At 41.7% G+C, this 22,315-nt stretch overlaps 1 protein-coding gene and 1 long non-coding RNA gene across 5 annotated transcripts; both read left to right on the top strand.

Moving 5' to 3' along the window:
* The first annotated feature begins 1,323 nt into the window (after positions 1 to 1,323).
* LOC144458961 (uncharacterized) lies at positions 1,324 to 1,822 on the top strand. Its single transcript, XR_013488291.1, has 3 exons — positions 1,324 to 1,449; positions 1,533 to 1,596; positions 1,762 to 1,822. It is a non-coding gene; the product is annotated as an uncharacterized LOC144458961 (long non-coding RNA).
* A 387-nt stretch (positions 1,823 to 2,209) lies between these two features.
* On the top strand, positions 2,210 to 21,007 carry nqo1 (NAD(P)H dehydrogenase, quinone 1). Of its 4 annotated transcripts, XM_078173210.1 has the most exons (10): positions 2,210 to 2,416; positions 2,541 to 2,559; positions 8,000 to 8,065; positions 8,592 to 8,617; positions 8,782 to 8,856; positions 14,530 to 14,702; positions 15,176 to 15,301; positions 18,223 to 18,336; positions 19,925 to 20,026; positions 20,551 to 21,007. In XM_078173210.1, exons 5-10 carry the CDS (start codon positions 8,853 to 8,855, stop codon positions 20,914 to 20,916), a joined length of 885 nt encoding a protein of 294 aa, XP_078029336.1. In that variant the 5' UTR covers positions 2,210 to 2,416; positions 2,541 to 2,559; positions 8,000 to 8,065; positions 8,592 to 8,617; positions 8,782 to 8,852; the 3' UTR covers positions 20,917 to 21,007. The 4 variants fall into 4 exon arrangements, with proteins under 4 accessions (XP_078029336.1, XP_078029334.1, XP_078029330.1 ...); XM_078173208.1 differs by lacking the exon at positions 8,592 to 8,617; XM_078173204.1 differs by lacking the exons at positions 8,000 to 8,065; positions 8,592 to 8,617.
* Positions 21,008 to 22,315: the final 1,308 nt, after the last annotated feature.

The following is a 22,315-nucleotide window of genomic DNA, read 5'->3' as shown; positions in this document are numbered from 1 at the left end:
ACAGTATGACTCGGCCCTAAGAGCTTTAGTAACTTTGTAGATTATGATTCTTAATATAAAGTATATATCAACTAAAAAATGACGATGTACTATTTCAAGCCACACTGAAAACATTTATAATAATCATCATTAATAATTTGGAAAATAGATTGTTAATTAAACTTTAGTTAACAGTTATTTTACTGTTAATAACCAAATGAAATGATGATTAATAAAGTTCACCCAGGTGGTTCAACATCTGATCAGGATCCTAAAAGTTAGAGATTTTCCAGGCACGCCCCACTGGTAGGAGGCCCGGGGGCAGACTTACACACACTGGAGGAATTGTATGTCTCATCTGGCCTGGGAACGCCCCAGGATCCTCCAGGAGGAGCTGGAAAGTGTTGCTAGAAAAAGAGTTGTCTGGAGCTCTTTGCTCAGCAGATAAAAATCCGTCAATGGAATAACGGTTGATTTTATTTTAAGAGTCTATTGCTCCTCTGGCTGGGAGCACTGGCCAGCTCACAGTTAGTCACATTATTAACTCAGCAGCCTGATAATAAAAACATGAGTATGTGATCACATGATGTCATGTCTCTGCTGCAGCTCTCTTCTGCTCAGTCCACTTTTACATCACATGGGTAAACAGTGACCAAAGAGAGCCCGAGGAGAAGCAACAGCTGGAAAACCACAACCTCTGCAGTCACATGTTGGTTGCAGCATGAGTCCTCACAGTCTAGACATAAACTACAGTACACAGTGTATGAATACATATACAGTTACAGGGTGTTTCTTGGATCTGAGGACATTGGGGCTGAGCTCAGACCTCTGCACAAGGTTCCAGGGGGATTCTACCCTGAGAATGTTTTATAAGCAAGCTCTATTCTGATGCTTTTTTCCTCGCCCTTATTAACATTTAGAGGACACATTTTAAAGGTCCAGCATTTAAAAGCTCCAGTGTGCAGGATTTAGGGGGGTTTATTGGCAGAAATGGAATACAATATAATCAGTCTGTTTTCTTTAGTGTATAATCACCTGAAAATAAGAATCGTTGTGTTTTGTTACCTCAGAATTAGATGTGGGAGGGAGCAGATTCGTCAACGGAGATCATTTTGCACCACCATGTTTCTACAGTAGCCCAGAACGGACAAAGCAAACACTGGCTCCAGGTAGGGCCAGACGCATTTTTGAGTACTTTTTCCCCAACTTGTTAATAAATAAATAAAATAGCTTATGAATAATGACGTCATTGTGATGTGGCCCTGAAAGGGTATGTAACAATTAGAAAGTCTACATGTAGCAGGGGACACTAGGACCCAGGCAAAATTTGGCCAGTCAAGGTGAGAGCACCTGAACTGTTGAGCAGCTCATGGAGCACAGGTGTGTGAGCTACGTGCCTGCCTGGGTCCTGACCCTCTATCGGTAGTAGGGGTGGAAAGGCAAAGTGCTGGTTGCTGTTAATTCTACATTGTACTTTATGTTATTCATTTTAAATAGTTTTACCTGTATTCTAAAGTAAATTAAACATATTAATGTATGTTTTTATCTTTCAGTGCTGCAGTTAGTGTTGTCCTCCGGTCACAGGAGCAGCTGCTGCAGTTCACCTGTTGAGTTGAGGTGATATATTTCAAGGTTTGCTGTGTCGCTGTTCGAAGTTTGGATGTTTATCTGTTGGAAAAAAGGCTTTATTTTGTGTGTAATTTTGGTTATTCACGTGTAGACGTGATGACGTGATGATTTGCAAGGACATGTATGAATATGTTATTTCCTTTCACTTTACAGTGCAGCTGACCAGACTGACCAGCGGCTAGGGTGGCAAAATCCCAGTAATATTCTTGGGGGGGGGGGGGGGATTGGTCCAACAACCACCAACCTTCACCCGGGAGGTCAGTGTTCACTTCCTGTAAGACTGTAAAGCCAGGCCCTGTTCTATTTTCCCAAACCCAATTACCTTCTTTTGTTGCCTAAATCAAAACACGTGTGTATGTTGACTAACTGTAACCACGTGTTTGTTGTTGAAGGAAAAAAATGTCAATTGGAGTTGTTGTACCAACGTAGTGCTTTTATTTTGAAAGAGACTGTATCCAAACTGTACATATCCTGTGAAAACATAAGTGTATTTTGAAAACAGACAATGCATGTAACAGGCTGAAGTTGACACGGCGTCCCAGAACGTCAACAACCAACACACCCAGGGTACCTTGGACGTCATATGTGGACGTGCAAAGTCCATGAGCAAACGTGGACATGTGACGAGGTCACAGTGAGAGTGTGTTGCACTCGGCTTTCTGTGGTCCCAGAAAAGGTTTTTTATTGAATGGCATTTGCTAAGCAAAGCCTATTCGGATAATCCAGATTATCAGGGGAATAATTAGAACGCTTTGTTTGGCGGTAGTTTAGCAAAAGTAGTTGCTTTTGGATTTCCATGAGTCCACGAGTGGGTACAAGATGCTTGGATAATGCTGCTCAGGAATTTTCAGAAACTTTTGCTGTCTTTCCTTCAGCTTCTGTTGAAGTCTGTTTGCACTGATATGCTTTCTTTATTTTGTCATTTTTTCTAGCACCATGGAGCTGAGGGAGGTGAGTACTATTTTTACTGTTTCTGGGTGAACTATTCCTTTAACTTCCCCTGGAAAATTTCCTGGAAACTTCCTGGCCCTACAGCAGGTTTTTTTCCTGCAACAGGTGACAGAGATTGTGAGAAACAAACCGACTGTGACGCCGGCACAGTTTTCACTTTGAATAACAGCTAATGATGTTGGAGGGAAATAATGAGATCCAGTAACACGACAAGATCAGAGTCTCTGCTGTGTGCTCTCAGCGTGTCTCTCAGGCCGCTGCAGCTCAGGATTAGCAGCTGCGCCCGCAGGGCTCGCTGAAAAACAAAACTGTCACAACCTGAGGTGCATGAACTGGAAACAGGCAGGAAGGACGCACACACGGTTTTATCTGCACATAATGAGTCCTGAGTGCACCTGTTTTTATCTTTGTGCAGGTGATGACAGGAAACAGTCGGGTCAAAGTCATGTGACAATTAACAAGAGTCTAAAGCAACGCCAGCAGCTCTGTGAGGCTGTACTGAGACCTTGCAGGGCTTTGAGCTAAAGGCTAACATCAGCATGCTAACATGCTCAGAGTGGCTACGATTACATCCACACTAGTTCCCCTCTAATATAACAGTGTTCTGAATTTGATGCAGGTCATGTAAACAACATATTTCATTATGATTTTCGTAATTAGACCTTTTTCCAAATTTAGCTTTTTCTGATGAAGACATGGGATCAACCCGTTCTCATTCCAAAGTTGTAAAACACCACTGCTTGTTCAGTGGTTTTCTGCGTCAGACAACAATGAGAACAGCCATCCTATCATTGCAGTATGATACACCACTGGGAGGCATCATTTTTTTTAAAGGCGCTGTATGTAAGAATGTGGCCAAAACGGTTACTGCACTCAAATTCAAAATACTGCAGTGAGTCGTGTCCGCTCCCCTCGCCTACAGATTCGAGGTTGCTAGACAGCGCACGCTGGAGACAGATTTGTTTGCCCACGGGCGCCGCGTCGCCGCGTCCTTGATCTTCGGTTTTCCAGCGGACCGTTCGAGCAAGTCCGGCTTCTTGCTGCTAACGCTGCTGCCAGGATACAGCTGAGGAGGCTGCTAATGCTATGTACCGGGACAATGCTAATGCTGCTTGCCGTGCTGCTGTAGCTCAGTCGTAACTGTAACTGATGCTGAGGCTCTACTGACTGCGTGACTGGTAGACGGCGGTGGGTGGCGCAACAGGCCAAAACACAAATTCAAAACATAAACATGATTTGCAGACTGCAAAAATGTTTTTTAAATGCGAATATTCTGGCTGTACTATTGTTGTCTGTGAGATCAGTATGTTATATGAACATTATTCCTTAGTCTCTGTGACATATTAGGAGGATTTTATGACTATTTGCTTTAGATTTCTTACATATAGCTCCTTTAATGCTGCTGGACAGTGACTGACTTGGTCAATCCATGTGAAATTGGCACAGTGGTAGAGGGTCATGGGAGGATGCCAATGAAGCAATATTACATCAATTGGCCAAAGGGGGGCGCTATAGCAACCCATTGAAATGTCAAACTTTGAATGGGCATATCTCATGCCCCGTATGTGGTAGAGACATGAAACTTTGCACAGAGATGCCTCTCCTCATGAGGAACACATTTGCCTCAAGAACCCATAACTTCCGCTTATATAGATTTTCCATTTCCATTTTGAATTTTTTGAAAAACACTTCAAATGGATCTCTTCCTAGGAAGTTTGAGCGATCTGCATGAAACTGGGTGAACATAATCTAGGGACCAATATCTAAAGTTCCCTCTTGGCAAAAGTTGGAAAACTTACTAAAACTGAGCTTCTATAAAGCAATGAATATTGCGGAGGGCGTGGCTCATCACATAAAGGTGTATAACATCTCAAGGGTTTCACCCATCACCACGCAACTTTGTAGGCATATGACCACACATAATCTGAGGGACCCCTTCATTATTGACCCCATCAAACAAAATGGGGGCGCTAGAGAGCTCATTTCTTATCTAGGCCTAACCGCCATATGGATTTTTACTAAACTTGGTAGATATGTAGAACAGGACGCCTCAAGGTGACTGGAGAAATTTAACTCTAATTGGCAACTGGGTGGCGCTATAACAACAGAAAAATGCTTCAAAATGGCTAAAATGCGACCGATCGCTGTGGCTCCCCCTGTGGACCAATGTTGGTGTTTTCTAATGTTTGGTATGACTAAGTCATGGTATGGTATAGATACAGTCGGCAATGACGGGAACGCCCACAAACGTCACATCTGGTTAGAGCCGAGGGGGAAAACAAACCGGTCTCTGCCATTAGCCACAATGCCAGAACCAGCACTTTTATTTTTACATATACCGTACTCAGTAAAGAACTTTAATTAGTACTTCTACTTTTACCAGACTTTTGTACACAAGTATCTGTACTTTTACTTAGGTACTGAATGTGTACTTTTGTACGTGTTGTGAGGAAATCTACACAAATTACAAATGTAGTACAAAGTTCACTAGCGTTTAAACAATTAATCTAATATTCCTGATACCCCTGACATAGTCTACGATTGTTTGGAAATGGTTAACATTACATTAAACTTACCTGAAATGAAGTGCTGACTGCAGACATACACATGTTTTGTTGTTGGGTCCCATAATCTGCCAAACTCGTCCTCTCTTCTGATAGCTTGAAGTCCTCCTTTGTGGTTCCGTTTTATTATTTGGTAAAATGTAAAACTTTAATTGGTGATTTTTTTTGTTTATTTGCGGTGCAAAAGGGCACACAGCAACTCTTCGGCATTGTGGCTAATGGCAGAGACCGGTTTGTTTTCCCCCTCGGCTCTAACCGGATGTGACATTTTTGGGCGTTCCCGTCATTGCCGACTGTATCTATGCTGTACATAATCACGGAAACTGTCAGTGTGTCATTCTGTCAGTCAGTCATTCTGTCTGTCCCACGTTTTTCTACTCACTGACGTGGTCAATCTATGTGAAAATGCACATAGGCACTGAGGACTGGCATAGGTAGAAGCTGACAAAGCTACCAGTGGCTATGGACTAGTTATATATATATTTTTTTAAAACATACCTTTGGCAGCAAAGTATATTACATGTAAGAGTAACATGATAACATAGACTGCGACAGAATAATGTAATATGATTACATAAATATACTTAGTGTGTGTTAATATAAGTCATCACATCCTCACTGTGACCTCGTCACATGTCCACGTTTCAAAATTCAAAAAAATCTAAATTACGTGATTATGTTTAGGAAAAAAGAATAATAGGCTTTACAGTCACACAGAAAGCAAACACCGGCCTCCCAGATAAAGGCGGCGGTTGTTGGACCCACCCGCCACACTCGGACTTTCACTGCCTTAATTGTCGCCACTCGGCGCCATTAAACAATAACAGCAACCGGCAATGTGTCATGCCAACATGAAAGGATGGCTTTTATCATCACTGTCTAACGCCAGAAGTCATTGACCGACTTTTCGGCTCAGAGTGAGACAGGGTTGTTTAAAGATATGATACATTAATCAGTCAGTTTTATTTTAACTGTAGTATCACCATGCAGCACGCTCCCAGAACGCTTTACAATTAAAATGAATAAATGAAACAAACCTAACAATAAAACAACCACATCAAAAACACTAATAACATACAAGATAAAGTTATATAACAGTATGACATATTAAATATATTACAGAAACCTTTTTACAACAATCAGCACTTTTACTGTAAGTACTTTAAAAACTTAAAGTAAGGTTGCAAATGCAGAACTTTCACAGGGTGGTATTAGTACTTTTACTGCAGTAAAGGATCTGAGTACTTCTTCCTCCACTGTCTGTATGAATGCAGTTACCTACTTGGCGTGTCTGTTGATGCATACAGTAACACGATGACCTCTGACCTGAAAGCACGATGAGAATCTGAAACATTCCTCTTCAGGCAGGTTAAATCTGAGTCGGTGTCTCCTCTGACGCTCAGCAGGTGACAGAAGTGTTCAGGTAACATTCCTGTCACATTCCAGCCTGTCGAGTCTGAGATGCGTCACACTGCAGGCGTGTCTGATCCACCGCAGGATAACTGACGGAGAGCGTGTCACCTGCTGTTTGGATTCAGATTTTAATTTGGTTCAGAGACAGACTTTGACTGTAGCTTCAGACTGAGTCTGACTTCTGATAGACGTCAAAATTCAACCTAAAAAAACTATTGAACAAATGCTTCAAACCACTGAGCTCTGTTCATTCCAGCAGAAAACTGAACCGATGGTTATCATGGAAACACTGATCAGCATCGTGTGTGTGTCTGATTGTTACAATGGAAACACTAACACACAGTAATCTCAACACAAAGTCCATTTAGCAGCTACTCTAGAGCTGTCGATCGTATCACATAATCTTCCTCAGCTGATGTCGTGCGCTTGGTTGTCGTAGAATTGTGGATGTTCAAATTTCAAGTTTGATAAAACATAAATTTGTACCTCTATAATCTAACACGTCAACTGAGCATGCTCAGTCTGCTGGAGAAGATCATGTGACACAATCAAAAGCTCCAACCACTAAATAACTTTCCAAGGTCAGTAAATAAACTTCCAGTTTCAACATTAATCAAACTGTTTTCACTCTTTAGTGTTTGAATGATAATAATCAATCATTTATTTGTCACATGGAGTCATACAACGTACAACCTCAGTGAAGTGTGATCCCATCAGCTCCTCTAACTTCTCTTTTTACACCTTCTTACATTGCCGGCTGCTGTTTCATAGCTGTCCATGGTTGTGGAATGATTTAACTGTTCACACATCCCGACTTTAACCGAACAGCCACATGGTTGCTCCTCCCAAACATAGGCAGTGAACACTCTGCAGCCGCCTCTGAACAGTGTAGTGATCCACAGCAGGAACAGGACAGCAGCTCACATTCCCACTGTCACACCAGTCCTTATTCACCATAAAGCACACTCCTCCTCTCCTTCTCTCCCACAGTCATCTGCTCTGTTAGATCAGCAGATAGAAAAAGAGCCACGTGGTTGAATGGCGCTGTCCAGGATTTAGCCAAGTTTCCATGAATCAAAGGAAGTTACAGTTTCTGATATGCTGTTGGAAACTGATGCAGCACTGATGCAGTCGTCCAGTTTGTTTCCAACACCTGTACAATGTCCAGCAGGATGCTAGTTTGATTTGATTTGATTTGATTTGATTTGATTTGATTTCGCTTTATTGGCAGATGAAATTCTGAAATTTGTCTTGTGTCCCAGGATGTTAAATGTTTCACATAAATACACATGAATACGAAAATACAAAACAACATCTAACCAAACAACAAAATCATACAACAAATGCTACAAATCACAGCTGACGTTATGAAAAGTGGCTGCAGTGCAACATATTACTCATTCAGTACATGCAGTGTTCATCTGGTGTTCATTCTTCTCCATCTTTCCCCAATGTTTACTGAGGTTAACATTTCAAAACCTCGACCTGGCTGGCTAGCAGAAGTCGACAGAAGGAGAGTTCGCAGACTGGTGAGTTGTTGTCCTCATCCTGACTGAGACCGCTGCTGACCTCACCAGGAAAAAAATATCAGCACCATCTAGTGGACCGAACAAGCAACTGATTTTATTACTCTAGCACCAAAGGGTGTATTAAAATGTGTATTTGCACAAATTGATAACGAATATAATGCAATGTATCGATACAATATCGCCACGCAAAATATTGGGATTTTATGCTGTATGGGTTTTTTCCTCCACCCCCTTTATTATATTATATATTGGAATTACTTTATCCCGTGTAAAGTGTGTGAAAGGTTTTCACACCTTCTCCCCCAGCTTTTGTCATCCAGTCAGTCATCAAAGCCAGTCTGTAGAGAAACTGGTGACAGGTGACATCAAACACGGGGACCTGACCCAACAGCTCAGGCTTTACTAAACTGACGCCTTCCGCCACTTTTCTTCTAACAAAGTGAAATTAAGTCGGATTAAAGAGTTTATTAAGCCACATGACCCCGGAGGATAATCCCTTGAAAGTGACCCAAACATTCTTTTCCAGGCCAAATGAAACCAATCTTATCACCAGTGAGTCCACACACACACACACACTCCTCCCTTACAAAACACTCTACTAAACCGGTCCTACAGTCTGACAGCAGACAGTTTTTTTCTCTTCCTCTCCGGTGTGTAGTTGTGACTTTGAGACACATTTGCTCCATCTGATATCTAACCATGTTTCTCACGCAAAGAACACCACAGGGTCTATAAGAGCCACCAGGAACCAGGTCTACGGCGCAGACGGATCCAGCAGACACACAGCATGGGTAAGACTCCACTCATTTACTGTTTTCACTTCCTGTAAATCTCTTTCTCTGCTGCTGCTGCTGCTGCTGCTCTGACACTCCACTCTCTCAGGACAAACCAAACTCTGGGCAAATTTTGTTTGATTCTTCTTTGGATACTTCACAGAGTTTTTACACAAAGAGCACACATGTAGATTTTGTGGATCTTAGTTTAACAGTTTCCCTATGTTTCTACAGTGTAGTTTCAATCTGTGACACACACTCAGGACTGCAAAAACTACACACACCACTGGTTTGATCATTAGTGTGGGAGCAATTTATCATATCAAATAACTGTTTTAAATCAATTATAATACATACTTTAAATCCTGTTTCTCTGCTGCTGCTCTGACACTCAGCTCTCTCTAGACAAACCAAGCCACCATTTTTGGAGCAAACAGCAAAAATGTAGATTTTTCTGTGGATTTAAGAATAGAGCTTTCTTTATTGTTTTTAAATGTCAGTCTGTATTTCACCCTCAGGACACACGTTGGTTTGATCATTAGCCTGAGGACAAGGAACAGATGATAAAATTTTGGTGGTGATTAGTTGTAGCGAAGTTGATAAAATAATAAAATGGCGGGAAATCCGAGTTGCTTGGTGGAGGTCTGTGCTCTCCGAGTGCTTTTCTAGTTGTTTATGTGTTTATTTAGAAATATAATACAGTATATAATGTAATTAAAAAGTATAACATATTAACATAATGTAGTAAAAGTGTTGGAAGTCAGATCCTGTACCTAAAGCCGGGGTAGGCAGACATCTGAAAAAGTCCAAATTTGAAAATCTCCCCTCCTCTTGCAGCTCACTCCTCTCCGTCTTAAGCCCCTCCCACCAGACAAACATGTGCTAATGCATGCGCTTTAAACAATAACTCAGTGTTTCCCCATGCACTCATTTATTTCATCTTACTTGATTCACTCAGCCTTTCTCTCTCTATCTGTTTATCAGATCACAAATGAGATAAGAACTTGCTGCTAGCCACCGCGCGGTCCCTCCGCCTTGCTCCACGCTGCTGTGGTATGCTGCCCCGGGAGGAGAGCGAGGCAGCAACCTCCGGTCGGTGGCTTTAGCAGCTCAAAGTCAGCCAGCACAAATCCCCCAGCATCAGCTGGTGGTCAGCTGCAGCGCTGGGTCTAATCTGTGTAACAACAGCAACAGAGAGTTTGCTGATCTGGTGTGGATTCTGGGCTGTCTGGTCCCTCGGAGCTGGAGTTTGTGCTGGCTGGCATCAATTTTCTGTGGCTGCTGACTGGCGTTCAGTGCTGCCTGCTCCCCTCTCAGTGAGGTGGTCTGCAGTGGTGGGGAATGAGGCAGAGGACACACTGTGATTCGAGGCTCTAGCTAATGTTAGCTACATAAACATGAAGCAGCAGCTGTGAGCTTTTGGCTCCAATTAGCAAAAAGGCTAAATTATTAGCAACTCCGTCTCCATCTCTGAAACACTTTCCTGATTTAGCAAATGTGAACCTCACTGCTGTGTTAAATGTTTCAGATGGAAAATCCATCTTGTGAGAATCACACTGTGTTATTGTGTCGCTACGGAGGTTTAGCAACGATATTTAGACGATATTAAATGAATTACGATAAAAACATCGACCATATGACCCAACAACCAAAGACCCCGCTGCACTACCTCCACTTACAAACCCAGATACTGTAACTACGTGGATTTTGGACTGAGTGCATGAGTGATGGACACCGGGCGCGACCACATATGCTCTTTCCTAATTGGAAACAATTGAAAAAAAGATTCTGAGAAAAACACGTCATGTGGACACAGGCCCTGATGCAACATAACAGCAAATTTATTTTGTCCAGCTGACAACAAATGTGGCTTTAATATGCGTCAGCATGTGACAACATTTTGTTCACCATCAAGCGCGTTTTCTTTATTTTCTCCCTGCACTCCGTCACTCCCTTCATGTGCGCCACCAAACTGAAATTATGTTTGAATAGAGTTTGGATCTGATATGTTTGAAACACCGGGCAAGTGGGACAGGAAGGAATAAAAAATTTCGGTGTCCTTCAAGAGTCGTGGCGACATTTTGAAATTTTGTTGGAACCCTGGAAGAACAATAAAGTAGCAGAAAGTCGAAATACTCAAATAAAGTACAAGTATGTCAAAATTGTACCTAAATAGCATTTGAGTAAATGTACTTAGTAACCGCTGAGCACAATCAGCCCATTCTCAATCTGAAGTTGTCAAATACCACTGCTGTGTCAGTGATTTCAGACACCTGATGCCAAAAGACACCTTGCGCGGCGGTGTGATACACTGCCGGGCAGTGTCAGTTTGTAACATGGCGGGATAACACCTCTTGTGCCAGTATGATACACTGAACGTCATCAGGTCGAAACGCTGCCGCCGGTACAACATAATATAAGGAGCTGGAAAACTAGCAGTGCCATGCACAGACATTTTGGGGGACTGGTGCTCATGCAGAAAAAAAAAACCAAAGGGCACCCCTCTCATAAATATATATATATTTTTTTAAAGTCACAGACAGCAGCTCGTCTTTTACAGATATTTATTTTTTTTTATATTAGTAGCTACTGTTCCAGTCATGCAGACAAGAGCATCAGTCTGTCTGGACATCAGTAGGGATGCATATCAGCAGGACGTCTGAGGTCTTTGAGCATCCAACACTTAATTTCCTGCATTAATGGGACCTTTTCTGCATCAGTCTATGGTGGAAATGTCTTAACGCTGCTCTGGCCAAACTTAAAATATAAAATTAGACAAAGATATTAAATAAAAATATTTTTTTTTAAAAAGGGGTGGATGGGTCCAACGAGCCCCAGACTTTCGCCGGAGAGCCCGCTGTTTGCTTTTCCGTATGAATGCAGAGCCTGCTCTTGTTGCTGTTCTGTGTTGGTAGCGGGGTCCCTGAATGTCAAGGACACCTAGCACATAATATGTGAATGTGAAAAGCCACTGACAAAGCGATGATATTTGATGAGTTGGGATGAGGTCTTGTTGGTGTAATGTAGTACGGGATTAAAAATATAAGGCGACATGAGGTAATATAGCAGTATATACTGTACTTACAACATAATATCTACAGTGCAGCACCACAGAATATGAAACAGAGAACAGTATGAGTACAGCACAACATGCAGCTGACAGAATGACCTCACTGCGTCATCACCCACGTTATTATGCATTATAACGTCACAATAATAAACAACAACAATAACGTGCCGCTGACGCCCAGCGAGTCGCTTTGTAAAACACGTTTCACAGCTCCTTAAATGTCATCATGTGATACTCCACAGAGAGACTGTGTTGTTCCTGCTGCTGTATTATCTGCCTGCACGGTCAAAGATCACAGCACCGCTTGTGTTACAGTAACACCGGCTCTCCGGAAGCTTCTCTGGAGACAACAACAACAAAAGGAGGACATGTATTGTTGTTTGTTCTGGTAGAAAATGACAAACAGATTTTACAGAAATTCATTTCAGGCTTTGTTTCTGCACAAAAACATGAGGCTCTCTGTATAAGTTGTAACACATGACTCTGTGAGTAGGTAGTAAATCATTAACTGAAGTGGTCAGATTAATCATAAACTCTTTATGATCAAAAGTCTTCATGTTTCAGTGATGAATCTTTGTGTCTGCAGCAACATTAACTCAGTAACAATTTAAGGTTCAGAGTTTATTGTCTTTCTCTTTGTGTAAGTGTTTCATACACACTGTACGATGAAAAAAAAGTTTAGTTCAGTTCATTCATCATTTCATTACAATCCAGTGTTCTGCTTGGGCACCGTGGGTCCTGGCATTCATGCGGTTGCCACCCGACACGCTCCACCCACCCAAACCTCATTGCAGACAAAGTGCCCCCCTCATAGCAACGACATTCCTCAAAGGCAGTGGCCTCCCCAGTAGGACAATGCACAATGCCACACCTTAAACACAACTCAGGAGTGGCCAAGGAAACGTGACAAAGAGCTCCAGGCGTCCAACTGGCCTCCAAATTCCCCAGATCTGGTAATCATGGGACGTGCCGGTACCCCACTTCACAACCTGTAGGACTCAAAGGATCCACCGCCAACGCCCTGATGTCAGACAGCACAGGGCACTAAAGGTTTCACAGCAGAACACTGAATTGTGATGAAATGATCAATGTTTCTCACCTTACCTGCAGTGGTTTTAATGTTTTGGCTGATATATGTAGGTAGTATTGTTGTATATATGTATTGATCAATACATGGGTGTTAGGCCCCACCCTTGGGTGGCCCTGTGGGGTGAACAAAACTCCATCACTGATCCAAAGTAACCACATAAACACCTTTAAAACACTCAGATCCATGAGATTTATTAACAACAAAAAAAGCAAAGCAGACAGCAAAGCTCCAGGCTGAGAGGCAGCAGGAGCAGCAGTCCCCACACCAGAGGCCTCTCCCCTCTGCTGCTCCTCTGCACAGGAGCTCCTAAACATCTCCTCCATGCCAGGTGCCAGCGCACCTTGTTAAGCAGTGCAGCACACCTGAGCAGATCTGCAAAGGAGGGAGAAGGGACAGCAGCACAGAACAGCTGTAACACTTAGTGTAGAAAGGTTTCTTTTTTCAGACAATGAGTTTTTAAGGAGATGTAGTTTTGCATTGTCTGAAAAAAGAAACCTTTCTACACTGAATCTAATCTGAGTAGACAAAATGAACCTATTTACACTAGCTGTAACACTGCGCAAAAAGATGCACACAACCGTGGTCTGACTCTGAGCTCTGAAGAAGAGACAAAGTGCAGTTTAGTCAGAGAATTTCACCAGGTGACTGCGCTCTGTAGAAGACCTGCAGCTGTCCGTGTACGAAACAAAAAGCAAGGCTGAAAGAACCCTTCAGTGAGCTTGTGTTTGAAGCCAGGACGTTGGACAGAACTCTGTTGCCTAAAACCTGTGGGGTTCTGTTTGAAAGCAACAATAACATTTACAGCTGCAGACTTTGTGCATTGTTGTAAAAACTCCTCATGTGGAGACAACAACAACAAAAGATGCCGTTTGTTGTTTTTTTTCTTGTAGAAAGCCATAAACAGATTTTACAGAATTTCATTTGAGGCTTTGTTTCTGCAGAAAAACACGAGGGTGTCTTTATAATTTGGACCAGATGTCGGCTCACAACACTTATGAAACAGCTGATCATTTACTGGACATGTTCAGCTCCTCACCCTTTATTTATGACGCCATATACGTAGTGACACAGTTGGTGCAGAGCTGCTGGCTTATTGGAAACCATTAAACTTTATCAGTGACTTTTTTTTTAAACGTTTCTATCAGCAGAATTGATGACTTATTAAAAAGTTAGAAACATAAGTCCATTGATCTTTATTAAAGAGGAGGAGAAATAACAGATAAAGAAATGTTTCACAACTGAGCAACCCAGATGTTGTTGTCATTGATGGATTCTTATTAGGGAGTTTTTTTGCAACCGATCCGAGTCATTAAATATTATCTGCTGATAAGTCCCACTCCAACACTTCTATATCTCTATGTCAGTGGTTCCCAGCTGATCGAGCCACAGGGTCCAGATTTCTCTTTAGTCATTAGTTTAAGGTCCACACAGTTGAATATATTTTTATATTTAATTTAAATATTGCTTTTAAAAAGTCGTGTGGAAACTGCTTTTCCTGATAATATGAATGTTTTCTTTGTGTGTGTCACAGCTCAGAAGACGGCCCTGATCGTGTACGCCCACCAGAGTCTGGGCTCCTTCAACTCGGCAGTACGTGATGTGGCGACGGAGGAGCTGGCGGCGCAGGGCTACAAGGTGCTCGTGTCTGACCTGTATGCCATGAACTTCAGAGCTAACGCCACGCAGGACGACATCATCGGTGACCTCACTGTTACGATTCTTTAAGCTAATGACCTTCAAAGGTCCCATGTGATCCCCTCTGGATGTTTGGGCACAAACTGTTGATGGTGATAATCTGTAGTTTTCTTGTTGTCAACAAATCCTGTGAAAAGATCAAGAACACTGTCTGACTTTCTGTCTGTGGCTCACAGCTCCTTCTTAAGATGTGAATTAAAAACACAACTATGCATAGTTTAATTGTTAAAGTCTCAGAAATTTTCTTAAGTTGTTTTTATCAAACAAACAGGAGGACATAGTGACTTTGTTGGGGACTATTTTCAGCGGTGGATTAATCCACATCTGGTGCTACAGTGAGAATATGTGGCAGCAGGACGGTGTGTGTGGGACTGAGTCAAAATAAACTACAGTGTGTGTGTTAATGGTGATGAAGGAACAACAGGGAGAGGATACAGTTTGAGTTTTATTTGTTCTGACCATGTGTGTTGCGTTCAGGTGACCTGAAGAATCCAGAGTTGTTCCAGTATGGCGAGGAGACCATGCACGCCTGGATGGACGGCCGCCTCAGTGATGACATCGTAGCTGAGCAGCGCAAAGTGGAGGAGGCGGAGCTTGTCATCTTCCAGGTCAGAGGTCACACACATCGCTAGTTCCTGCTGTTTGTTTTTCATCCAGACATAAAAATCTGAGAGAGCTTTAACAACCAATCAAAATCATGTGTTCCTTATTCTTCCTGAAGGATAAGGCTGAAAGAAATGAAAAATAAAAAATATGTTTGCCTTTGTGTTTACGTTTTGGTGTAATACACCATCTGCCCACTGGGTGGCAGTGACCTGTAAAGGGTATGCAGTGATACATGAAGGGTAGTCTCGCTCACCAGACCTTTCTCAAGAAAAGAAAGGTCTGGCTGCGCCGACTCTCACTTTAAGATTGGAGAAAAAAAACGCCACGGCTTTTTTTTATTTCTTTCAACCAATCACAATCGTTCTGGGCGGTGCCACAGCAACGGTGCCCGGGGGAAAACAGGTTTTGGTGTAACACGCCCACAAAAATATCGCCTACAGGACGCGAACCATGGCAGAAAAATGGCTACATCCCCGCAAGATCAAACACAGCAAACGTTAGTAAAGGACATATTTAAAACTTCAACTGGAGGTGGTAGGGCGGGACTTCAGCAGGGGGCTTGTTCCGCCCAATGAGAGGCTGATCTATGCAGCGAACTTCCGCCCACTCAGACTACATGAAGGGTGATGCAGTCTGTGGTGTTGCACACCAGTGGAAGCATACAGTCTTTTTCTAACTGTGGCCGTGGTGTCTGCAGGTGGCATTGCAGTAACAGAAATGTATCTAGGTTACCAAACTGTGGAACAAGAAACGCTGTAAATATTTGTTAGCAATAAATTAATTATCAAGTGAATCTGTGAATCTATTGACTAACAGGTCTGTATCTACAGCCTGAGATTTCCTCTTCACAGCTCAGTCACCAGGAGAAAGTGTTTGGATCAGTGGCGTAAGGTAGTTACGATGGGCCCCAGTGCACATTATGATGATGGGCCCCAGTGCACATTATGATGATGGGCCCCAGTGTGCCGTAGTTACTAGCTATGAAGCACAAAGACACACAGAGTTCTGGCTGTGTATACATATATATATATACATATATATATATATATATATCTACGTATATACGCGTGTGTGTTTACTGACGCTTTTATGTTATATCCACTTGCAGATGTGCCCAGCTCGTCAGCTCGTCAGTCTTGAGGGATTTTTCAGTTAAACTAGCTGCTGTAAATCATACCATCTTGTTACGTGATTAAACAGAGAACTGATATTGGACAGCGTTAGTTTACATATTACCCGGCATTCATCATTCCATATCTGTATATGTCAAAAACTACAAAGAAAAAAACGTATTAGTTTAACTAAATATTCTTTATAGTTGAATTATAGTTTTTTAAAGTTTATGTAGAATAAGTTTGTAGTTTGTTATAGATTGCTACTATGATATAAAAACAGAAAACCATGATGGCGATGGGTTTGCCCTTTTGAGGGTGTATTTAAAAAAATTGCATTTTTGGTTTAACTCGAATTCGTCTTTGAACATGGGCGTATTTCCAGGTGGCAATCAGGCCCCTCCACTCCAGGGGCCCCAGTGCAACTGCACCACCTGCACTGGGTGCGGTTACATGATGGCTTCTCATTCAGAATGAAATAAATCTGAATGAAATCATTTGGAATTAAAGTCTTTCCAGGTAGTTTACATGGGAAATATTCATTCCGAATGGGAGATCAGTTTAATCGCCTTTATTTGGGTCCACGCAAGGTTTGGGGCAGGGAAGGTTTCTGATTGGATAGGGGGCGGGGCAGATGTTACGTGTTTACGTTTACTGGAAGAAAACATTATAGTCCTCCCTCTGGATAACAAGATGTTTGACGACGCCGTTCTTAGTGCCTTTTTCAGGCTTGTTTTGCTTATATTCTTGAAGCAGCAGTACGACAACAACCTTGTTCTGCTAATGCTTCGTCTGTTGAGGAGGAGAAGGGAGGTAGAAGGTCGAAGAAGGGAGATAGAAGACCGTGCTGTGGCGAATGGAAACCGGTGAGTGCAACGAGTCCGACTGCTCTATCTCAGCCCGTTGCTATGCGCGCTGTATACGTCATGGCGCCAGAAGGGCAAGGAAACGAGCATGTGCAGAAAGACCGGAATGAACTTAAAGAGGAATGAGTGTATACATGCACACAAAATTCTTTCATTCGGAATGACAAACGGAATAAACCACCCCCTTTAATCAGATTTAATTTTCAGTCAGAACGACCGTTTACGTGACCACTTTTAATCGGAATGGCCTTTCATTCCAAATGAAAGTGGAATTAAACTGTCCATGTAAACGTACTTAGTGTCTATATTCACGCCCCCTGTTGGGATTGTATGTCTCTGCAAACCAGGAATATGTTACATTTCTATAATTCATATGTATCATATAAATATTTCCAGAGTGATGTACTTCAGATTATGCACACAGAGTATCATATGGTGTGTCACTTCAGTGAGACCCCTGCCAAGCTGCAGACCACTGTTTGAGACCAACAAACAACAAAAGTGGGAATTTTTTCAGAACATTCCCTGCCGTGTTTGTAACGTGTTTCCACATATCTATCTATCTATCAGTATCTGTGGTTTGTAGAAACATACGGAGTGAGCCACACTGTCACACAACACACACACTGTAGTTTATTTCGACTTGGTCACACACACACACACCGTCCTGCTGACTCAAATACTCACTACAGCACCAGATGTGGATTAATCCACTGCCAAAAATAGTCCCCAACAAAGTCACTATGTCCTCTTGTTTGTTTGATAAAAACGTCAGTCATAAAAAGTCATGAAATAATATGTACAGTATTTAATGTGTCTCCATATATATGAGTAAAACGAAGGACACAGACTCAACAGATTCAGTGTGTGATGTGTAAAATCAAAGACAAAAGAAAATTAGTAAAAGATGAATATGAGTGTGACTCGCTGCGTCTCTTCTTGCAGTTTCCTCTGTACTGGTTCAGTGTGCCGGCCATCATGAAGGGCTGGATGGACCGAGTGCTCACACAAGGCTTCGCTTTCTCCCTGGAGAAGATGTACAACTACGGTGTGTTCAAGGTCAGTCTCTCTCAGCTGGACAACACAGCTCTTTAGCCAACACACAGGATTATAATTAAATAAAGTACGCAGGATGATGAAGCAAAAGTCAGCTTTACATCGCTCCATTCATTTCTTCAAAGTAAAAAACCTGCAGTAATGTTTAGTTTTGAAGGAAATACAAGCAGTAAATATGTTTCATACATGAATATAAAAACAAATCAAGATGTACAAAATTCTGATGTCAAACAAACATTTATATGCAGTAAAGAAAAGATAAATAGTTTATCACAACACATTATGGTGTGTTTGTAAACAACAGATATCAGAACATGTTTATTGAGGTACAATATTTCCTACAGTTATAACTTCTCTTATGAAGAAACATTTAATATAATTACAGCTGTGTTTTACTGGATTATTATTCATCATGTTTATATATTAGTGTCCAGTGTCCTCATGCCGACAAGTCCAGTGTAGTTTTTTAATCCACAAAACTCGTAAGGGGTATTGGAGGATAACAGCTAGCCGGAATAACAGCTACACTTGAAGTGCACGGAACCCACATTTTGAAAATGTAATAAAACTCTACTAATGCATTTCAAAAACGTCAGAGCGTCTCGTTCGTCATAATCAAAGTCCAAGCCTAGCTGATGGCTAGTGGTGGTGCTAGTTCTCGAGTCTCGTGCGAGTTGCCATGTAAACACAGCACTGCTGCAGGGCAGGCTAACTGACCATGGTGAGAAATGATGCTATAAAAGTGGAATAAATTATGTCTTTTCAAGTCAGTTTTGCATGCTGCGGCTTCAGGGCACTTGGATTATGATGGACGAGCCGCTCTGACGTTTTTAAAATGCATTAGCGGATTTTTATTACTATTATTATTTTCAAAATGTGGGTTCCATGCACTTCAAGTGTAGCTGTTATTCCGGCTAGCTGTTATCCTCCGATACCCCGAATGAGTTTTGTGGATTAAAAACTACACTGGACTTCTTGCCGGCATGAGGGTCAGTAAGTACTGTCTGTATTTTCATTCTAAAGTGGCCATTTCCTTTAAGCCAAAACTTGATTCTTTCCAAACCAAAGCTAAGGGGTTTTTGTACCTCAACATAACTACACATTAACCACAGCAAAATGTAAAGTTTCAACTTATCTGCTACATGATGATGTCCAAATGTGACGTATTTGTTCTTTGAGAAACGTACAATCAAAACATTTGCTCTGGCGATTGGGTTGTTCTGGCCTTTTGCCATCAGGGCCCCGAGGCCCTCGAATCCTCTGCCTGAGAAGAGTCATAGCCTCGCCAGGATATTAAAGGAAGGATTTTTAAATGCCTTTATATGTGGTGTTATTTCTTTTTGTTTCGTTTGCCTTTCTGTGCACTATTTTGCATCGTTCTTAAGATTGTTTTTTTTATTTTATTTTCATTTAATTTATTTTTTATTTTTACTCTATTTTATTGTTTAATTCTCATATGCATGTGGTGAAGCACAAATTAAATTATTATTATTTTTGTCTTTATATTTTCTTACAGCTACATCACAGTGAGTTATAAATTGTTTCTTCTCTTCATGATGGATAATACATTTCTTTTTGTGTGTCCTTGAAGGATAAGAAAGCGATGTTGTCTTTCACCACTGGAGCGACACAGACGATGTTCCATCCTGACGGGATCAATGGAGACATCAACATTACACTGTGGCCTCTACAGGTCAGACACACACACCTGCACACACACACTCTTGAAAAAAAATATCCACTGTTTTAACTTAACGTAACAATTTGCATCCACCTTTTTAAGGAGTTCCAACTCTGGAATTATTGAGCCAGTCCTATGAGTCTTTGATAATCTGACAAACTCAGTTAGGGCAGATCAACCATGATCACTTGACCTTGAGAAAAAAAATTAAGTTGAATCAACCTGATAATTATCCGAACGTTGTGATGATATTTATTGGGCAAATTATTTTTTTAAGATATTCAAACGTATTGATTTTATTTCCATCCTACTCAGAAATGTCAAAATGTTTTGATTTTGATCAGCTTCTTAAAATAAGTTGTCAACTGATTAAAACATGTTGATGAAACAAACTTCTTAGTTTCAAGTGTTCTCCACTGACCCCATGAGTCATTTTTAGAGTGTACGTGCACTCACACAATTAAGAGGAGGTCATTTTCTGCCTGTCCTTGTACAGTGTTGTGAACTCGTCTCTCTTCATCTCTTGTGTCTTTCAGAATGGCACTCTGCACTTCTGTGGGTTTCAGGTTCTTGCTCCTCAGATATTCTGGAGTCCAGCTCACTGCCCCCCCGCCGTGCGAAAAATGATGCTGGATGGGTGGCGAGCCCGACTTAAAGGACTGTTGGCAGAAAAGCCTTTGACCTTTGCCCCCTGCGAGCTCTTTGACCTCAGCTTCCAGGGGGGGTTCAAGCTGTGGCCCAAAGTGAAGGAGGAGCAAGAGTCACAGCCGTACGGCATCACCACAGGACACCACTTGGGGAAACCGCTGCCGCCTGACAACCAGATCACAGCTCCACCTGACAACCACATCACAGCTCCGCCCAGTGATCAAAGTAGCGCCAGTCCGGCCTGCAGGAAATAGAACCTCTCTGTTCTCATTTTTGATACCAACGTATGGATTTTATAAAGGCTGTGTGTTTACTGAAGCTGAAATAAAACAATTTCAATAACAATGACTTCAACTTATTTCTATTAAATGAAAAAAAGTTCTCATTTGCATTCACACCACCCAGCCCTGTGATAGTCTGGTGACCTGTCCAAGGTGTACCCCACCTTTCGCCCAATGTCAGTTGGGATAGGCTCCAGCACACTGCCCCCCCCCCTCGCCCAACTACAACTGGGAAGTATTGGCTGGAAAACACAAAGGGTCTGTATCATGAAGGCTCACATAGTCTAAATTCAAAGTAGAAAACAATATCACAGAAAATAATCATTTTCCTCAATTTTCCCAAGATTGTGTCCAGGAGGAGGTCTTTGAAAAAGAGAGGGTTAAATAATGTACTGAATGTGTGAAAATGAGTGAAAACCTACCAACACAGACAAAAGAGTCTATTTAGGTTCTATTTTATGTATTCATTTCTTTATTTACTTGTTTGTTTGAGAAGGACAAATGCATAAGCCACTGCTTCATATGTAAAATATGAATGCGTATATGCACGCACATGTGTTTATATGTGCGACCACTGATTGTGGCCTGCACAGTGTGAACAGGCTTGCATATCATCATCATCATCATCAAAAAACACCTTAGGAGGGCCACAGATGGGCTGTTAATTCCTTAAAGTATGGAGCCATGTGTAAGATTTAGGGCAGGGGTAGGCAACCTGTGGCTCCGGAGCCACATGTGGCTCTTTAGCCCCTGTCCAGTGGCTCCTTGAGCCTTTGAGAAAAGAATTCTATGGAAATTCATTCTATGAATCCAAATGTTGCTGAACCTCGATAGCAGTGGCTGGTTAGCTATGGATGCCAAATCCAAAAAAGTGAATTGAATAAAATAGAGAATGTAGTAGTGTGTGGACAGATTTGTTTGCTCTCACTGCCAGCTCTGCAAAATTTAAGTACCAAATAATCATAAATAGTGCCCTGCACAGTGTCCACCTTGTGGTAAAACATATTAACAAATGCTTATTTAGACCATAAGTATACGCTAATTTAGACTTAATGGGCTATTTACCTTGATTATAAGGCTCAAACATGTTTTGCAGCTCCACACAGATTTTTTCAAATTATTCTTGGTCAAAAATGGCTCTTTTAATGGCAAAGGTTGCAGACCCCTGATTTAGGGGATTTAGTGTCATCTAGTGGTGAGGATTGTATATTACAACCAGCTAAAACTGCTCCTGGTTAGAAAACATACCCTCCAAGGCATGTTTTGGGAATGTTTCATGCCTTAAGAGGCATGTTTTCTCTAAAAAAATCAGCAATGAAATAAATACAAAATACAACCATTTAAATTTGTATGCCCCCCTTAAACCAAAATA

The sequence above is a fragment of the Epinephelus lanceolatus genome, chromosome 2, assembly GCF_041903045.1.
Source record: "Epinephelus lanceolatus isolate andai-2023 chromosome 2, ASM4190304v1, whole genome shotgun sequence".
NCBI lineage: Eukaryota > Metazoa > Chordata > Actinopteri > Perciformes > Serranidae > Epinephelus > Epinephelus lanceolatus.
This window is presented reverse-complemented; position numbering and strand designations above follow the sequence as displayed.

Excerpts from the sequence above, each read along its gene's own strand:
- nqo1 (XM_078173203.1), top strand. The coding sequence starts at position 8,542 with ATGACCCCGGAGGATAATCCCTTGAAAGTGACCCAAACATTCTTTTCC. Across the intron at positions 15,302-18,222 it reads CGGAGCTTGTCATCTTCCAG|TTTCCTCTGTACTGGTTCAG; the intron begins GTCAGAGGTCAC and ends CTCTTCTTGCAG. Across the intron at positions 18,337-19,924 it reads ACAACTACGGTGTGTTCAAG|GATAAGAAAGCGATGTTGTC; the intron begins GTCAGTCTCTCT and ends GTGTCCTTGAAG.